Source organism: Myotis brandtii, unplaced genomic scaffold (assembly GCF_000412655.1).
Source record: "Myotis brandtii unplaced genomic scaffold, ASM41265v1 scaffold1093, whole genome shotgun sequence".
NCBI classification, from domain to species: domain Eukaryota; kingdom Metazoa; phylum Chordata; class Mammalia; order Chiroptera; family Vespertilionidae; genus Myotis; species Myotis brandtii.
The window spans coordinates 452,346-467,632 of record NW_005353721.1 but is presented as its reverse complement, the minus strand read 5'-3'; the positions used below and the strand labels follow the sequence as shown (position 1 = coordinate 467,632).

General features: G+C 46.3%; 1 protein-coding gene across 1 annotated transcript; it reads right to left on the bottom strand.

The window, feature by feature from the left end:
• Window positions 1-1,286: 1,286 nt before the first annotated feature.
• Window positions 1,287-4,626, bottom strand: LOC102255120 (granzyme B). The gene is made up of 5 exons (XM_005857267.2): window positions 4,474-4,626; window positions 3,322-3,466; window positions 2,665-2,800; window positions 2,211-2,477; window positions 1,287-1,584 (listed from the first exon to the last, which is right to left on the bottom strand). The coding sequence occupies exons 1-5, from the start codon at window positions 4,532-4,534 to the stop codon at window positions 1,408-1,410; spliced, it is 786 nt and encodes a 261-aa protein (XP_005857329.1). The 5' UTR covers window positions 4,535-4,626; the 3' UTR covers window positions 1,287-1,407.
• Between the last annotated feature and the right edge of the window lie 10,661 nt (window positions 4,627-15,287).

Genomic DNA, 15,287 nt, shown 5'->3' with positions numbered 1-15,287 from the left:
CTCCTCTGGAAGCTCCCCAGGTCAGAGCTGCTGGTGCTTTGTCCTGGTCTTCTGAGCCCAGGGTTCTCTGGCCTTTATCACCCATGGCCCTCTCTGAGTGCGTCACACTGCGGTGTTGTCAAGTTCTTGGGCAATGTGGGTTCATGTGAAGGAGGGAGAGGAAATTACATTCAGATAAAAGTCAACACTGTCAGTTTCACTTGTGTTCAGGTGTCAGAACCTGTATTATTTTCACTGTACATTCCCAATACCTGGCACTTAGTAGGTGTACAATAAGCATTTGTTCATTGATTGATAGAAAAACTGCTTTCCAGTCCTACTGCAGAGAGCAGCCCTTTCTAACTCAAAAGGCAGATAGAGCCCATGATGGCTAGCACGCAACCTGAGCCTTGAGGCCAGCAGTGAGGAACAGGCCGCAGGGGACTAAGGCTCCTGAGTGACCAGGAGTCAGTGGACTCTGAGCACATGGTGGGGACACTGGGCTGGATGTGAGGGCGGAGCTGGCTCTGCCCAGTGAGAGATGGGGCCAGGTGTTCTGCAGACATCCTGCCGCCCTGTCCTCCAGGGCCCTGCATGGGGTCAACACAGTCCTGGTCCCCTGATAACCCTGTGCCAGGGCATAAGCTGGGTGGCAACTCAGTGACCAGGCCCTGCTGGAACCTGGGCACTCTGGGTGTCCTAGGTGGGAGGGATATGCAGAAGTGGGAGCTCAGACCAGTGTGGTCTGTGGGGCGCAGGGTTGGTGGACTCTGAGGATGCTCAGTGGTCAGCAGGGATGAGAAGGAGGGGCAGCCAGGAGACTGGAGGCCAAGCTAGGCTCTGCGCTCAGAGGAGGGCAGAAAAGGGCAGGGAGAGAAATTCAGCCCAGGAGGGAATGAGGAGCTTCTCAGGACTTCCCTCCCTCCTCCACCCCTGTCTCTCCTCACCAGCCCCCAGACCCCAACCCTGCCACCCCCTGGTTGCTGGAGAACAATGTCCTGCTCAGGAAGGCCTTCCTCTCCCCTGTGGGGTGGGGCCTCCTGAGCTGCAGCCCAGGCTGTGCCTGCTTGGTGCCCAGCACCCACGTGCTAGTCCTTTCCTCTCAGCATGTAACACAGAGTAAGAAGTAAGACCTTCACACTGAGCCCAGGACCTGAGAGTTTCATATTTTTTCCTAATGGTGCTCCTCTCTGCCCTGGCAGATGGGCGGGCAGGTGTGGTCAAGAAGGAGCTGATAACAGCTTAGTATGGGTTTGAGGAGGTGATGGGGGAAGGGGAAGCGGGGGAAGCAGGACACAGCAGAATTGTGCCATTGCCTTCTGAGCACACGAGGGACAAAGAATAAACAAAAACCTAGCTCTTCCCGTCAGCTAAGAGTCATTTATTTGGTTGCTGGCACCCCCTCCCTCCCCGCAGTGTGATCCTGGATTAGCTCCAGAGAAGATGGTCTGCATCCTGCAGTTGGAGGCTTTTCATGGTTTTCTTTATCCAGGGAAGGTAGCTGGTGACTTTGGTGAAGGCTCGTGGAGGTTCCCCATACTTGCTTCCATAGGAGACAATGCCCTGGATCTCATTTTTACACAGGAGAGGCCCCCCGGAGTCCCCCTGTGGACAGAGAGAGGGAAGGACTGAGCCAGTTCTCCTGGCCCTGCCCTCCTTGCCACCCCATTCCCCTCTCGGAGAAGGCTGCCTTGCATGGTGTTCACTTGGGAGATAAGCGGGAAGGCAGTCTCCATGGGCCCCTCAGCGTGGACATTGTCACTGCTTCACTTCACCCCAGGTGGAAGCTCCTTTTGCTCCCCCAGGTCCCTAATTCTCTGTCTATGAAGGTGCGGTGGAGCTATGACTGCAGCCTACTGTGTAAGGACCCGAGAGCAGACAGATGGGGCTGACACTTAACGTGGAGAAGGAGCCCATTAACCAGCTCTGAGAACCCTCAGATACAACTACTGCTCACCCAGGAAAGGGTTATCTAAGCGCTGTGCCCTGGCCTTGGCCAGTGTTGCACATTCACCCCCTGGAGGAGCACCATGTTTGGAGTGACTATAGGCCCTTGTAGGCTCTCAGAGACCCAATTTCTCCCAGCTCTGGGGGGTCCCCTCTTTTCTTCCTTGGGAGAATGATCACAGAATAGAGGGTGAAGGAGTCTCCTGATGCGTGGGTCCCCAGCTCCCAGTTCCTACCCAAATACCCCTCTCCCAGAGCCAAGGTAGTCAGATGCTCAGTATCACCTTGAAGGAAGCCTTATCTTCTGATGGGTCCCCCACACACAGTTGAATGGTCCTGTTGTAATAACGGCGTAAGTTATAATGGCCTTCACACTCCTCATCCTTCTGCAAGGTCAGCTGTACTTCCTGCAGAGTGTCTGGGTATTTGCCCCATGTGGTGACCATCCCCCAGCCGGCCACAGTGCACTTCTGTCCAGGTTTCAACCTGTTCTTGCCCCTGGGAAGTGGGAGGGGCTTCACAGCATCAGTTTGCTTGATGTTTTTCGCCAGCTGGTTGGGAAGAGGCAAGGGAGCCCAGATCAGCCAGTGGTCTCTGAGCCAGGACATTGAGGGACACCTTAGTCTCAGGGACTGGTCAGGTGGCCAGGATAGGAAGGAAGGAAGGGAAGTCCTTCATTCCATTGGAGGGGAAACAATGTGGACTCATGAGAGCAAGAGCAGCAAAATGTTTCCTTACCTGTAGTAACATGATGTCGTTGGAATACTTCTCTGGATTATAGTCTGGGTGGGGGATGGCTCTTTTTACCGGAATGACCTGCTGGGTCTTCTCCTTCTTTTCAATGTTGTGGGCCCCCAGGGTGACACTGATTGACCTGCACAGACAGCATAGTGTGTGAGTTTGGGGGGCAGGTAGAGTCGAAAGAGATAAGCCCAGGAGCTGTGAAGGGCAGGTGACAGCTGGGGCAGGGCAAGGCTGCAGACTGGGGAAATCAAGGCAACAGGGGAAAGAGGCTGAGTGACTCTACTTCTCTATGACACTGAGGTTAGGGAGCTGGGAGCTCTCTCTGGCCCTCAGGAAATGCCATGAATTGCTTGCATTTTCATTTTGACCCTAATGCATGTGTTCATGGTCCACCGCTGCTATATTTGCCGAGTGTGGTGCTCTCTTCCTGTGTTACTTTTTGTCATCTCTGACCCTCTGAGCCCAGAGATTACTTGTCCTATTTCCCAGCCTCTCATTGCTCCGTTATGATCTCTGATGGCTCCTCTGATGAGGTCTCATGGACTTGAGTTATTGGGAGCCTGGGGAGCTGCCCTGGGCTGCAGCTCCTGGGATGGAGGACAGGGTCCCTGTAGGGGTCTCAGGAGGTGTAGCCTGGCTGCGGCCCCTTACCTTCCTTTGCAGTGAGCAGCTGTCAGAACAAAGTTCTTTTCCACAAGGACACCGCCACATCTGAACTCCTTCTCATTTGTAATGTGAAGATAGGCCATGTAGGGGTGGGAGTGGGGCTTGGCTTCATGTCCCCCGATGATCTCCCCTGAAGGAAAAGTGTGTTGCACTTGTGTGTTCCCACTGGCTCCCTCAGGTAGGCATTGGCTTGATGACTCAGGCACATGGGCATTTGGGAGGCTGGACTGGCCTGGAGTTGTCAGGGGGTGGGGAGGGCCCTCAACTTCTCATCTGGAGAGGGAATAGCAATGGGTTGGGCCTGTGACTTTGCCTGACACATAGTTGCAGGTGAGAATACAGGTCTTAGGGACAGAGAAGGCCTGGAGGCTCCTGAAAATTCCTCTCCTGACTTCTCTTGGTGTTGGGTGAGCTTCTGAGGCCCCCGTGGTGCTGTGTCGTCCAGGGTAGTGCACTTTGCAGTGTCTAGGACTTAAGTTAAGGGATCTAGATGCTGACACATGAGGAGTTCCCGGTTTTTATTAACTGCCTGGAAGGGTTGGCCCCCAATGGGACTCTGGAGTTGTGTTGGTAAGGCCAGTTCTGCGGGATTCTGCAAAGCAGAGGAGACTGGGGCTGCCAACCTCACTGGCTCATCCTTTAAGGAGAGGACTTTGCTAAAGGGCTGGGAAGAAAAGCAGAGTTGGAGAAAGGGACTGAGATGGAGCAGAGGAAACAGAAGTCTTCTGGGGACAGTGACCCCACCAACTGTGGGGTCTGCTGAGCTCTGGGCTTCCCTCCTAAGCAGACCCTGAGGACAGCCCCTGTCTCATCACAGGCATGGAAGCCAGGACCGCTCTGCCCTCTGCAGTTTCCCAGCCTCTGCCATGCACTTCCAGGACAGTTCCACTCTCCACCTGGCACAGGTAGGGCCTGGGGAGGGCATTGTGCCCACTGGCTTTTCTTGAGAATAGGCTTCAGTCCTGTCATTTCTGTGTGTTGTTCATCCAGCATCATGTGTGTGGGTCTGAGATTGGATTGGAGCTGGGGTTCAGAGCATTCCTGGTGGAGAGCTGGATCAGGGATGTGCAGAAGGGCCAGGAGGTCTGTGCCCACTGTGGATGGGTTGGGCTTGTGAGGGTGGGGATGGTCACTCACCTGCCTCTGCCGCGGGGAGCAGGAAAAAGGCCAGCAGGAGCATGAGCAGGGGTGGCTGCATCTTCCCAGGAAGGCTACTCAGGTCAGAGCTGCTGGTGTTTCTTCGTGCTCTTTTAGTGCTCAGCAGAGGAAGGAGATGTGGATAGGCTCTGTGACCTGAGTCCCCCTCTGGTTTTATAGTGCTTCATCCCAGAAGGCTTTCTATGAAGCATCTCTGCCCCCACACCTCCTGCCTGATGATGGTCTCTGTGTGGTTGTGTGAGAAGTATGCAGTGACCACATCAGTACCCACAGCTGATGACTCAGAGCATATATTAGAGTACATCCAGCCCTGAGCAGGAACCCAAGGGTGCAAGATGGGGCCTGTGTGATGTGATATCAACCAGTGGAGGTACTGGAGCCCAGAAAACTGATTCCCCAGTCAGAGAACAACCAATGCCTCATCTCCATGCTACTAAGTCCATCAGAATAATTTCATTTGCACTTGTGTATTTAGGCCCTTGTCTGTCCAATTGCAAACATAGCAGAGATGTATCTTGTTCCTTTAGAGCAGAATTGTCAACCTTTTTCATCTCATGACACACATAAACTAATCACTAAAATTTTGTGGTACACTAAAAATATACTTTTTGCCTATCTAACAAAAAAGAGAGGTAAAACTTTGATTGATTTACAAAAAAATATAATTGCCTACCCTTTTTGCTCCAAAATGATCAGGTTCCTACACTTCTGTATAAGAATTGCTGGTACCAAGAATTTACCAATAAGACACAACCATGTTATTCAAGGGGACCAATAAGATGCAATAAGAGGTCATATATAATATGACCTCTATGTTTGTTGTTTAAGACAGGACATTTACACCAGATGACTGTTATTGTGTTGGTTATTGTCATCTTTTATTTGCTGACCTAAGGGCAAGTAGGTTAGTGACCCTGTCTAAATAGTCTGGTATTGCATGTTTTAAAAGTTCTTGTGGGACACTGGTTGAAAATCGCTGCTTTAGAAAGAGCCGACCATCTGATAGGGGAGACAGAAACATCAGGGAGCAGAGTATTGAGTGGGAAGGGCCATGATTGAGTGAGGCACAGGGAAGGAACAGAGCATGGCCACCATAAACCGATATAACAACCAATTCATCATCACGGCTTCTATCACTGAGCATTTGTTTTTATTTACAATTGCTCAGTGATGGAATCCATCTGTCTTGTCAACATTTTTAACCAAAGTACTGTCCTTGACATGTAGCCTAGCATAAGGAATCATTATTGCCCTTGCAGTTGAACCCACTGATTGGCTTAGCCTCTAGGTCATCCTTACTTTGGGATGGTTGGGTTCAGTCCCACCCAAACCACATGAACTAAGAGTGGAAAGGGCTGTTTCCCCAAAGGAAGTTCAGGTTACCAAATTGTCAATATCCAGTGAAGTGAGAAAGCGTGCTGGTCAACCAAAGACCAATAATTGTCCTTTCAGTATCCTCTGTGCTCTGTGCAGAGCCACACTTCTGCTAGAGCAGGCTTGGCACACAATAGGCTCACACTTGCTAAGCAAATTATGCAGATGATCTCACTACACAGTGAAGGACCGTTGCTTCTAAACAGCCGTGGCCCACTTCTGTTCAAAGTTCGACTAAGCTTCTCTGAGTGGTTAGAGTCTGGTAATTTAAATGTCCACCTTTACGTTTTCTGTTTTTTATAATTTTTCTAAGAGGAATATTATGTATCAATATATATAATTTCAGTGTAAACACCTTCCTTGTCATAGCACATACACTCGAAACCTCTCCTTGTTTAAGTCAGTCTGCCTTGTAGTAGACATTTACAAAATAAAGAACCTTTCTGATGACAGTGGTAAATATGCTCATTAAGAAAAGTTGGCCTTGCGTCCTGCAGAGAGCGCAGTGTCTATTAAGGCAGCTTAGGCAGCAGCCTCTGGTCATGTCCTTGTTTCTTCTTTTGTCCAGCTCCCGTTTTGGCATTTTTCTGCTGAGACTGAATCTTCTGCTTCTACTGTCTCAGACCTTAGTTGACACACCTGCAACTGCTTTTCTACAAAACTGTTCATCAGCAAAAATAAAGGGGCTACAGGATCACTCATTTTGATGCTGTGACCTTTTGGGCTTCATGCAAAGACAGTTCTGTGTAAATGTACAGTTGACTCTAATTTGGAAATATGAAAATCAGTCCATTCTTGTCATAAATCTTTTTATAATTATAATTATAATTACATTGATGTTCATATTGTATAAAATGACTCATTTAGTAATGAAATGCCAGTACTTTGATTTAAAAAAGAAAGCAAATTTGGAAAGTAGAAAGGAAAAATGTCACTGATTTGCGCATTCATTCATTTGCACTGTCCCAGAGACAGTGGTACCATAAGAAGTGCATTTTAAATACTTGGGATCATGCTATACATACAATACAATATTCTTTTATCTTCACTTAACCCTATAGCATAAGAATTTCCCCAATGTTCTTAAAAATCTATTACTCAATACCACTGTAACCTTTCTTTCCTAGTTATTAAAAATTTATCATGCAACTAATTTTTGTAATCATTGGAAAATTTTAAAAGCAATTTAAGAGGAACAACTAAAATGACCTGATTTCAGATTGTTCCTTGATAATCATATTTACTGTATTGAAGTATGAACTAACATATTTTATTCTCATGTATATCTCCATTTTTTAAAACTGAGGATTATGTTAAACATAAGATTATATTATAACCTTTATTAAATATTGAGGTGAAATTCACATAACATTAATTATTTTAAAGTGTACAATTCAGTGGCATTTAGTGTATTCAAAATGTTGTGCAACCACCAGTTCTCTCTAGTTTCCAAACTTTCTCATGCCAGAAGAACATTTTATCCAAACCCATTAAGTTGTTAACCATTAAGTTGTGTGTATCCACAAAGTAATGGGTACTTAATCACTTTCCATTCTCCCTCTTCTAGCAACACCCCACCCTGGCCATTGGCAACCACTAATCTTATTCCTGTCTCTATGAATTTGCATATTCTGTATATTTCATATTAAAGGAATCATGAAATATGTGAGCTGTTGTGTTTGGCTTCTATCACTTAGGATAATGATTTTGAGGTTCATCCAAGTTGTAGCATATATCAGTATTTTTTATGGCTAATAATTTTCCTTGTGTGTGTGTGTGTGTGTGTGTGTGTATGTGTCCCAATTTACCCCTTTATCTGTCAATAGACATTTGGGTTGTTTCCACCTTTTGGCTATTATAACAAATGCTGCTATAAATATTTGTGTAAAACTTCCATGTGGCCCTGGCCAGTTTTCTCAGTGGTTAGAGCATCGGTACTTGGATCAAGGGGTCTCAGGTTCGATTCCCAGTCAGGTGCATGTACCCCAGCTGTGGTTCAATGCGCAGCACAAGTTGAGGTGTGTGTTGGAGGCAACCAATCCATGTGTTTCTCTCACATCAATGTTTCTATCTTTCTCTTCCCCCTCCTTCTTCCCTTTCTATTTGTGTGAAAATCAATGGAAAAAATATCCTCAGGTGAGTACTTAAAAAATAAACACCCTCCCATTCCTGCAAAGAAACCAAAAATACTTCAGTGTGGATGATATGTTTTCATTTCTCTTGGCTATATGCCTAGGAGTGGAATTGCTGGGTCATATGGTAATCCTAGCTTTAAGTTTTCAAGGAATTGCCAAACTGTTTATTGCAGTGGTTGCATCATTTTACATTCCCACCAGCAATATACAAATACTTCCATTTTTCACATTTCAGCAACACTGGTTATTATTATTATCACTAGAGGCCTGGTGCACGTATTCGTGCACATTGAAAGGAAATTAATTAGAAGGTGGCTGGCAGGGTGGGACTCGGCAAGATGGGCCAGACATGCCCTCAAGCCAACCTCCCTCAGTCCCTCCCCAGCCAGACGCACCTGGGGCATCACCAGGGCTCGAAAGGGATCTGCGGGGTGAGTGGGGTCCCTTTGGTAGGGGAGGTCCCTCGGCTCAAAACCAGCAGTTTGACATCCCCCCGAAGGGTCCTGGAGTGCGAGAGGGCACTCTGCAATGTTGCTGTTGCTCAGCAGCTTTTGCATTGAGCATCTGCCCCTTGGTGATCAGTATGCAGCATATCTACCAGTTGGATGGTTGGATGGTCACTTAGGCTTTTATATATAGAGATTATTTTTATTATAGCCATCTTACTGGCTATGGAATGGTATTGTGGTTTTGGTTTACATATTATTAATAATTAATGAGGTTTGGCATCTTTCCCAGGGTTTGCTGGTCATTTCTGTATCTTCTTTGGATAAATGTTGACCTTTCTAACCATCCTCATTCCTGTGTCTCTCACTATTTGGGTTGGTTTTTCAAGAGTTGGTCTGGAATCTTGAACACAGCCCCCTTGACATGCTATGCTGATTAGGCTGAAAATGAAAGGGTGGGGAGTGCAGGGAAACTTTTCTTTTAATTGCAATGGATAGTCAAATGGCAAAGGCTGTGTAGGAAAGTTCTCCCAAATCTAGAAGTAAAGATACCAAGTTAGGGGAGGGGAAAGCTTACTGAAGTGGCAGGCACGTGGAAAAGAGTGTGAAACAGGTACCTTCCTAAGAAAGAACCCCACCTGGGAAAAGCCTCACTGGAGAGACTGTTTCTTTCTAGATGTGTCCAAAGTTGAGTCAAACTAAAAGATGGCAAAATTCATCTGTGATTTGTAATCTTAAGAACCCGAGTCTAAGTATAATTTAATAATAATCATATATCTGGAAAAGAAGATATGAAAATAATATCTAACAACTTAATGGTGGCTAATATTGATTGATCTCTGACCATGGATCTTCACTTCACCCTTTGAGTGAGCTACTGATATTTCTTCCATTTTACAAATGAGAAATCTAAGACCGCTAGAAGGTAGGGGGCATGCTCTATATCACTCAGCTCATAAGAGTGGAGGGGAACAGTGATTAGAATGCAGTGATGTGGTTCCATAGTCTGAGATCTTATCCACAACTCTATAAACATCATCATTTCTTATATTGTTCCAGGAATCTGGGGGGAAATAAAGTGTGTGAAGTATAAAAGTTTCTGTCTATATGTCTAGTGTGGTACTCTTGTTCTCTTAGAAGAGAAAGGTATCTCAGTGGCTACCATATTGTGATGGAAAAGTTCATTTAGATCATATATTCCCTTTGCTCTTATCCTGTCCAAGCATGTCAAACTTGTGGCTAGTGGGCCGCATGCCTGGTTTAGGCCGCGAGTTTGACATGCATGCATCCCTGATGTTCTTCCTCAACATGCAGGAGAATGTCATGCCTGACCCATGATGGGCCATAAATCCCCCTGGGCCTTAGCCTCTCACCAAATCACATTTACTTCCTATTGCAAGTGGTCAGGATCATTCCTTGTAGGCAATGACAATGGCACAATGACATGACATTCCCATCCTCTCACATGGCATTTGAGGCTGCTGCTATAAGCCAATTTCCCTGAGCCTGATCATTCTCAAGTTATGCCTACAATTAGAACCTACAGGCATAAGGGACCAGAACTTGCCTGAACTGATCTGTCCATGAGACTCCACTGTGTTGTTGAGAAGAGATTCTTCCCTCAGTTAGGAGTTAGCTCTACATTCCTATTAGGAGGGTGGAGTGACATTCAGAGTTTCTGGAGTGTTTACATGACATCAAAAACAGTTTTAAGGGAGAGACCTGTCAGTGAAGGAGAACCTGGGTTATGTGTTAGTGTTGGGAAGATTGTGCTTCTATTTGGCCTCTGTAGTAGTAAGGATGGGGAGAGAGAGGAGGGATGGTGAGGGAAACATGTCTACAGGACAGACGCACATCTATGAGATTTCCAGAGTTTGGGCATCCACTAGAACACTCTTTAATTTTATCTATGGCCCAGCCAGCAACAAAGAGCAAGGTTGGAATGTTGGGTTGGGGATAATTCAATAAAACTCTGGAGTGAGCAAATGTCTGGGATCATGAGTAGAGAAGGGACTACAGAGAAAAGGGGAGGATAAGTGAGCTTGGGTGAAGACAGTGTGCTCATCCTCACCAAACTGGAGTAAGTGTAACAATAGAGACCCCTCCAATCAATTGGTGTTGATTGTACTTCTGGGTTAGAGAGAGTTGGAATGGAGCCATGTTCTGGGTTGTGATGTTGCCTATGAAGTGATCTTGGATAAACTTGTCCCCTATTCCCCATTCCTCACATGAGGACCTTTATCTACCTAAGGACTTTGCCCACCAAGGCCATTTATTTTCCCCAAAACATTTACGGTAGTTCCTTTAAGGCTGAAAGGTCACACCACACCCTTCTGGATTGAATGGGTTCTTTCTCTTTTCTTCCTTTTTAAAAAAATTTTTTAATTCTTTATTAGTTAAGGTATTACAAATTGAATGGGTTCTTTCTCTTCCCATCTTACTCAAGGTGTGTACTTTCTTACCACATCTGTACGGGATGTGGCCAATGGTTTGGTTTGGGCTAGGTAAGAGGGATGCTACTGAATCATTTACCAGAACCTCTAGTATATGACTGAAAAACTGGTGGGTCATTATCTCTATTTCTCAGTTCAGGGCAGATGTAACAAAGTGTCGTGTTTGGAAAATCTAATTCACACCTAAGGATGCATGTGTCACATCCTCATCTGTCCCCCAGTCTTGGCATGACATCTCTTAGTTGTAGATGTTCCCCTGCTGTTAACTTCCTCTGTTTCTGACCAAATACTAGGAAGCAACACGAGCCTTAAATGAACAAAGCAGAAGATCTGGAGCATCCCAACCAGCCCTTCAGAGTCTGCCCAGAACTCAGGTATTGCAGTAACCTGTTGGGTCTCTGAGAGCCGTGTACCAGTGGAACTGTGGCAGGAGGATTGACTATGATACCAATGACTATACTATTCTCTCTGTATTCTCTATGCTCAATCCTTTGCCATCACCTCTAGTATGTGATTGCAAAAGTAGACATTTTTTATGTTCCCTTGTCTCAGGTTCCTAAGCCTGGAAGACTGGACCTGTTACTGGAATATGTCAGTTTTCTGGCCCCTTTGGCATCATATGCTAATACTTAGGCTGTACAACTACAAGCATTTTAAATACCTACACGTAAGTACTGACTCATAAGTGGTACTTTAACTCCTGAGGAGATAATGGGGACCAGAATCAGTGAGATTAGCATTGGTTTGTGTCTATGACTTGGCCCCTTTCTCCCAGAAATTTCATTTTTGTCACAGTGTCACAGGAGCAGAAGGTCAGGCTTTTTTCTTGACCTCATAGAGAATATAATAGATAAAGGGAGAAAAGTCTTGTCTCAAGAGAGTCCACCCTGGGCTCTGCTGAGTGTCCCAGAGGAGAGGGTTTCAACTGACAAATTAGCTCCCTGCTGACTCGTGTAGGGAGATGATCTAGCTATATTTAAGTAATTTGAGTCTGTCATTTGGGAGCTGTTCTTGTGTGTGTGTGTGTGTGTGTGTGTGTGTGTGTGTGTGTGTGTGTGTATTAACACAAGTACAGTGTGGGGGAACAAGGGAACTCGAAGGGCATGAATGTGAATCTGTACCTTACTATGTTCCAGAACATATGTAATTTATATGTTATCTCATTGAATTCTCCACCTTCTGCATGGGCATTATCACTAATCATATTTTCAAATGAAACAGACTCAGAGATATTGTCATGTGCTCAAGGTCACATGGTTACAGAAAGTGCACACACATGCACATGCATGCACACACATCACTGTGCGCGCACACACACATACACACACACACACAGAACACATGCCTGCCAAACGCAAACAGTCCCTTATGCCACTCTAAGAAGTGGTGGAGCCATAGCTGGCAGATTTTAGCTCAGCAAAAAGTGTGTTTCTTGAAATGGCTGCTCAGGTAGCCCAGGAGTTTTCTCTCCAGACACCTGTTGCAACAGAGGCTGGAGAACCTCTTAGGGGCCTGAAAGTTTCTCATGGGTGTGGGCATAAAATGACTTTTAAGACCCCTTGCAGTTTTGAACCTGTTAGAAGAGACCTGACCTGGGGATTAGGAGCCCTGGGCTCCAGTTCCGTTAGGTGGCTCAATTGCTAATTTTTGGGCCTCATTGTCCTCATCTAACAGAAGGAGATTGGGCTATGCAGAAGCTTTCAAAACATTGCTAACCATAGAGACCTTTCCTTGAATGGATTATAGTTGTGTCAAGGTAGCTTTATGAAATCATATATCTATATTTATACCTATATCTATAGCCATGTACATGGGCACAGGCAGACATATTTATATATGTGCCATTTTATATGAATACATGCACACATATGTATATTCGTGTGTGCTTGTGTGCATAGTTGCATATTTTTGTTTGCTTTGATCCCTTAATTTTCCTTTTCTGAGCATGATCTTGGTACATCTTTGTTTCAGGACTTTCAGCACCCAAACAGAAGCTGTGTGAAGCCATCTGTTCTCTCCTCATTACAAAAGTGGTCAAGATCATTAAGATATTCTGTGACAGAGGTCGTTGTGGGCAACAAGACGTGAGAAGACACACCCTCGAGGGTGATGGGAACCCATAAAGAGACATTTCTCACGTATGAAAATGAGTTTGCTATCAGTGTGTGTGCTTTTGATTGGGGAGTATTCATCTATAACTGACACTGAACTTAACTCCAAAGCAGCACCCAGACTGGCATCAAGACCTGAGAAGGGATGGCTGCTGGGCAAACCTGGCTAGACTGACCAAGGCATAGGGGGACCAGTGTCAACAAAGAATCTCATGCCACACATGAGGCTTTCAAGCTAAGAGCTAGATGACTTCGAGGATCGCTGTGGGCTTGGAATCTAAGGATGTAGCAGTACCACAATAGCCTGCGGTTGGAGGCTGTTCTTCATTTTTTTCTGGCAGCACATGAGGCGGCCTGATCTGATGTGATGATGAGGAAATGCGGCATCTCTTCCATGTCAGAGTTTATAGTGAAGTTTATCCCCATAGGCTACCTTTTCTGTAAGCCATAAAGAAATGGCTGCCCTGGTTGTGTTTTAATTCCCTGTATCTCCCCTTCATCCAGAGGTGGGGCTCCACTGACCACAGAATGGGAAAGTTATTTTCAATCCCAAACATTGCTGTTCTGAAGGTAAATGTAACAATGCTCATGGAAACTGGAAGTCGTAACGAAGAAGAATATATCCTCTCACAGGATGATTTTTATGGTGTGGATTTCCCACCCAGATTTGGGCCATTCGGACCAACCCATATGAAAATGAGTTTGGCATCAGTGACTTGGAGAAATTCTGATGGAAGTCCTTTAGAATGTGAGTTTCATGAGGGCAAGGATGGTGCCTGCCATGTTCACTTCTGAGCGTCCAGTGCCTGGCACATAGTGGGTGTTCAATATCTAGTTGTTTGCAAAGTAGTGCCATCCAGTCCTGCTGTAAAGACTCCTTTCCTTACTCTGTTGGTAGCTGTAGCCCAGGTGGGCAGCACAGATCTCAGACTAGAAGCCAGGTGGCCATGGATGACCAAGGGACTGGCTGAAAGGGGCTGTGGCTGGGAGTGAGAGGCCTATCAGGAGACTCCAAGCCCCTGGTGGACATGGGGCTGGATGTGAGAGGCTCAGTCACAGGAGGTGTGGAGAAGGGTTAAGCTGGGTCATAACACAGCAAGGGTTTACGAGGAGAGGGTAGGAGGTGGGGGTGAGCAGAAAATAGAAAATGGGAGGAATGTGAGCAGAGAGAACAGAGGCAGGCCTGGCCCACAGCCGGTACCCAGTGACTGTTGTTTAATAAATAAAGGGGAGAAATCAGTGGTTTCTATATAGAAATGGATATTTATTACGGCCATGGCAGCCTCCACATAGGGCGGTCTACACTCTTCCCTAAAGGAAAATGGTCAGCCACAGAGGGTGCAGCGGAGTCACTGCTCTCATTGATCTCTTTCTCCAGGGAAGGAAGCTCAGGTCTTGGTGAAGACCTGGAGCTGTTCCACTTTTCATCTGAAGAAGACCATGCCTGGGCCATGTTGATAGAAGCAAGGGGCCTTGGGGCCTCTTGTAGGCAGAGAGAGGCAAGACTGAGCTGGCTTGCTCGTGGTCCTGCTCTCCCCGACTCCCCAGGTGGGTGCCTCTTTTAGGGGGCTGTATGGGGATCAGGGAGAGTCCTGGGGTCCTGGCCTTGAGTGTTCTCCCAGCTCCACGTGGCCGAGGCCCTGCCCACAGAGCTTGTGTGTGGCGGTATCCGGAGGTGCTTGCCTGGGCTTGTGCAGGCCCTGGTCTCACACAGGAGTGGGCTTGAACTTGGCTCTTCCTGCGAATCCAGGCTTGGGACTGCAAAGCCCTGAGGGATGGACCAGTTTTCTTGAGACCAAAGCTTAGTTCAATAATCAGTAGCCACACTAGTGATAGAGGGTGCATATCTCTATTTAGTCCTCTCAGAGGATGTGGCTTTTTCTGAGGCAGCTACCCCAGGGGAGACAATATAACTTCCAGATAAGGTGGTGTGTCAGTTTCCTGTGGTCACTGTAACAAATAATCATCAACTTGATGACTTAAAGAAACAGAAATTTGTTCTCTCACAGTTCCAGAGGCCAGAAGTCTGACCTCAGTTTCATGGGACTAAAATCAAGGTGTCAGCCGGTCGTCTCCCCTCTGGAGGTTCTAATGTGGTATCTGTTTCTTACCTCTTCCAGCTTCAGGAACTACATTCCTTGGCTCATGGCCCCTTCCTCCATCTTCAAAATATAAAAGAATATAATGAAAAAAAATACAAATAAACCAAGATAACAGGCAAAAATTAATATCACCTGATATTCACCACCTAGTTATATGATTTGATTTGATATA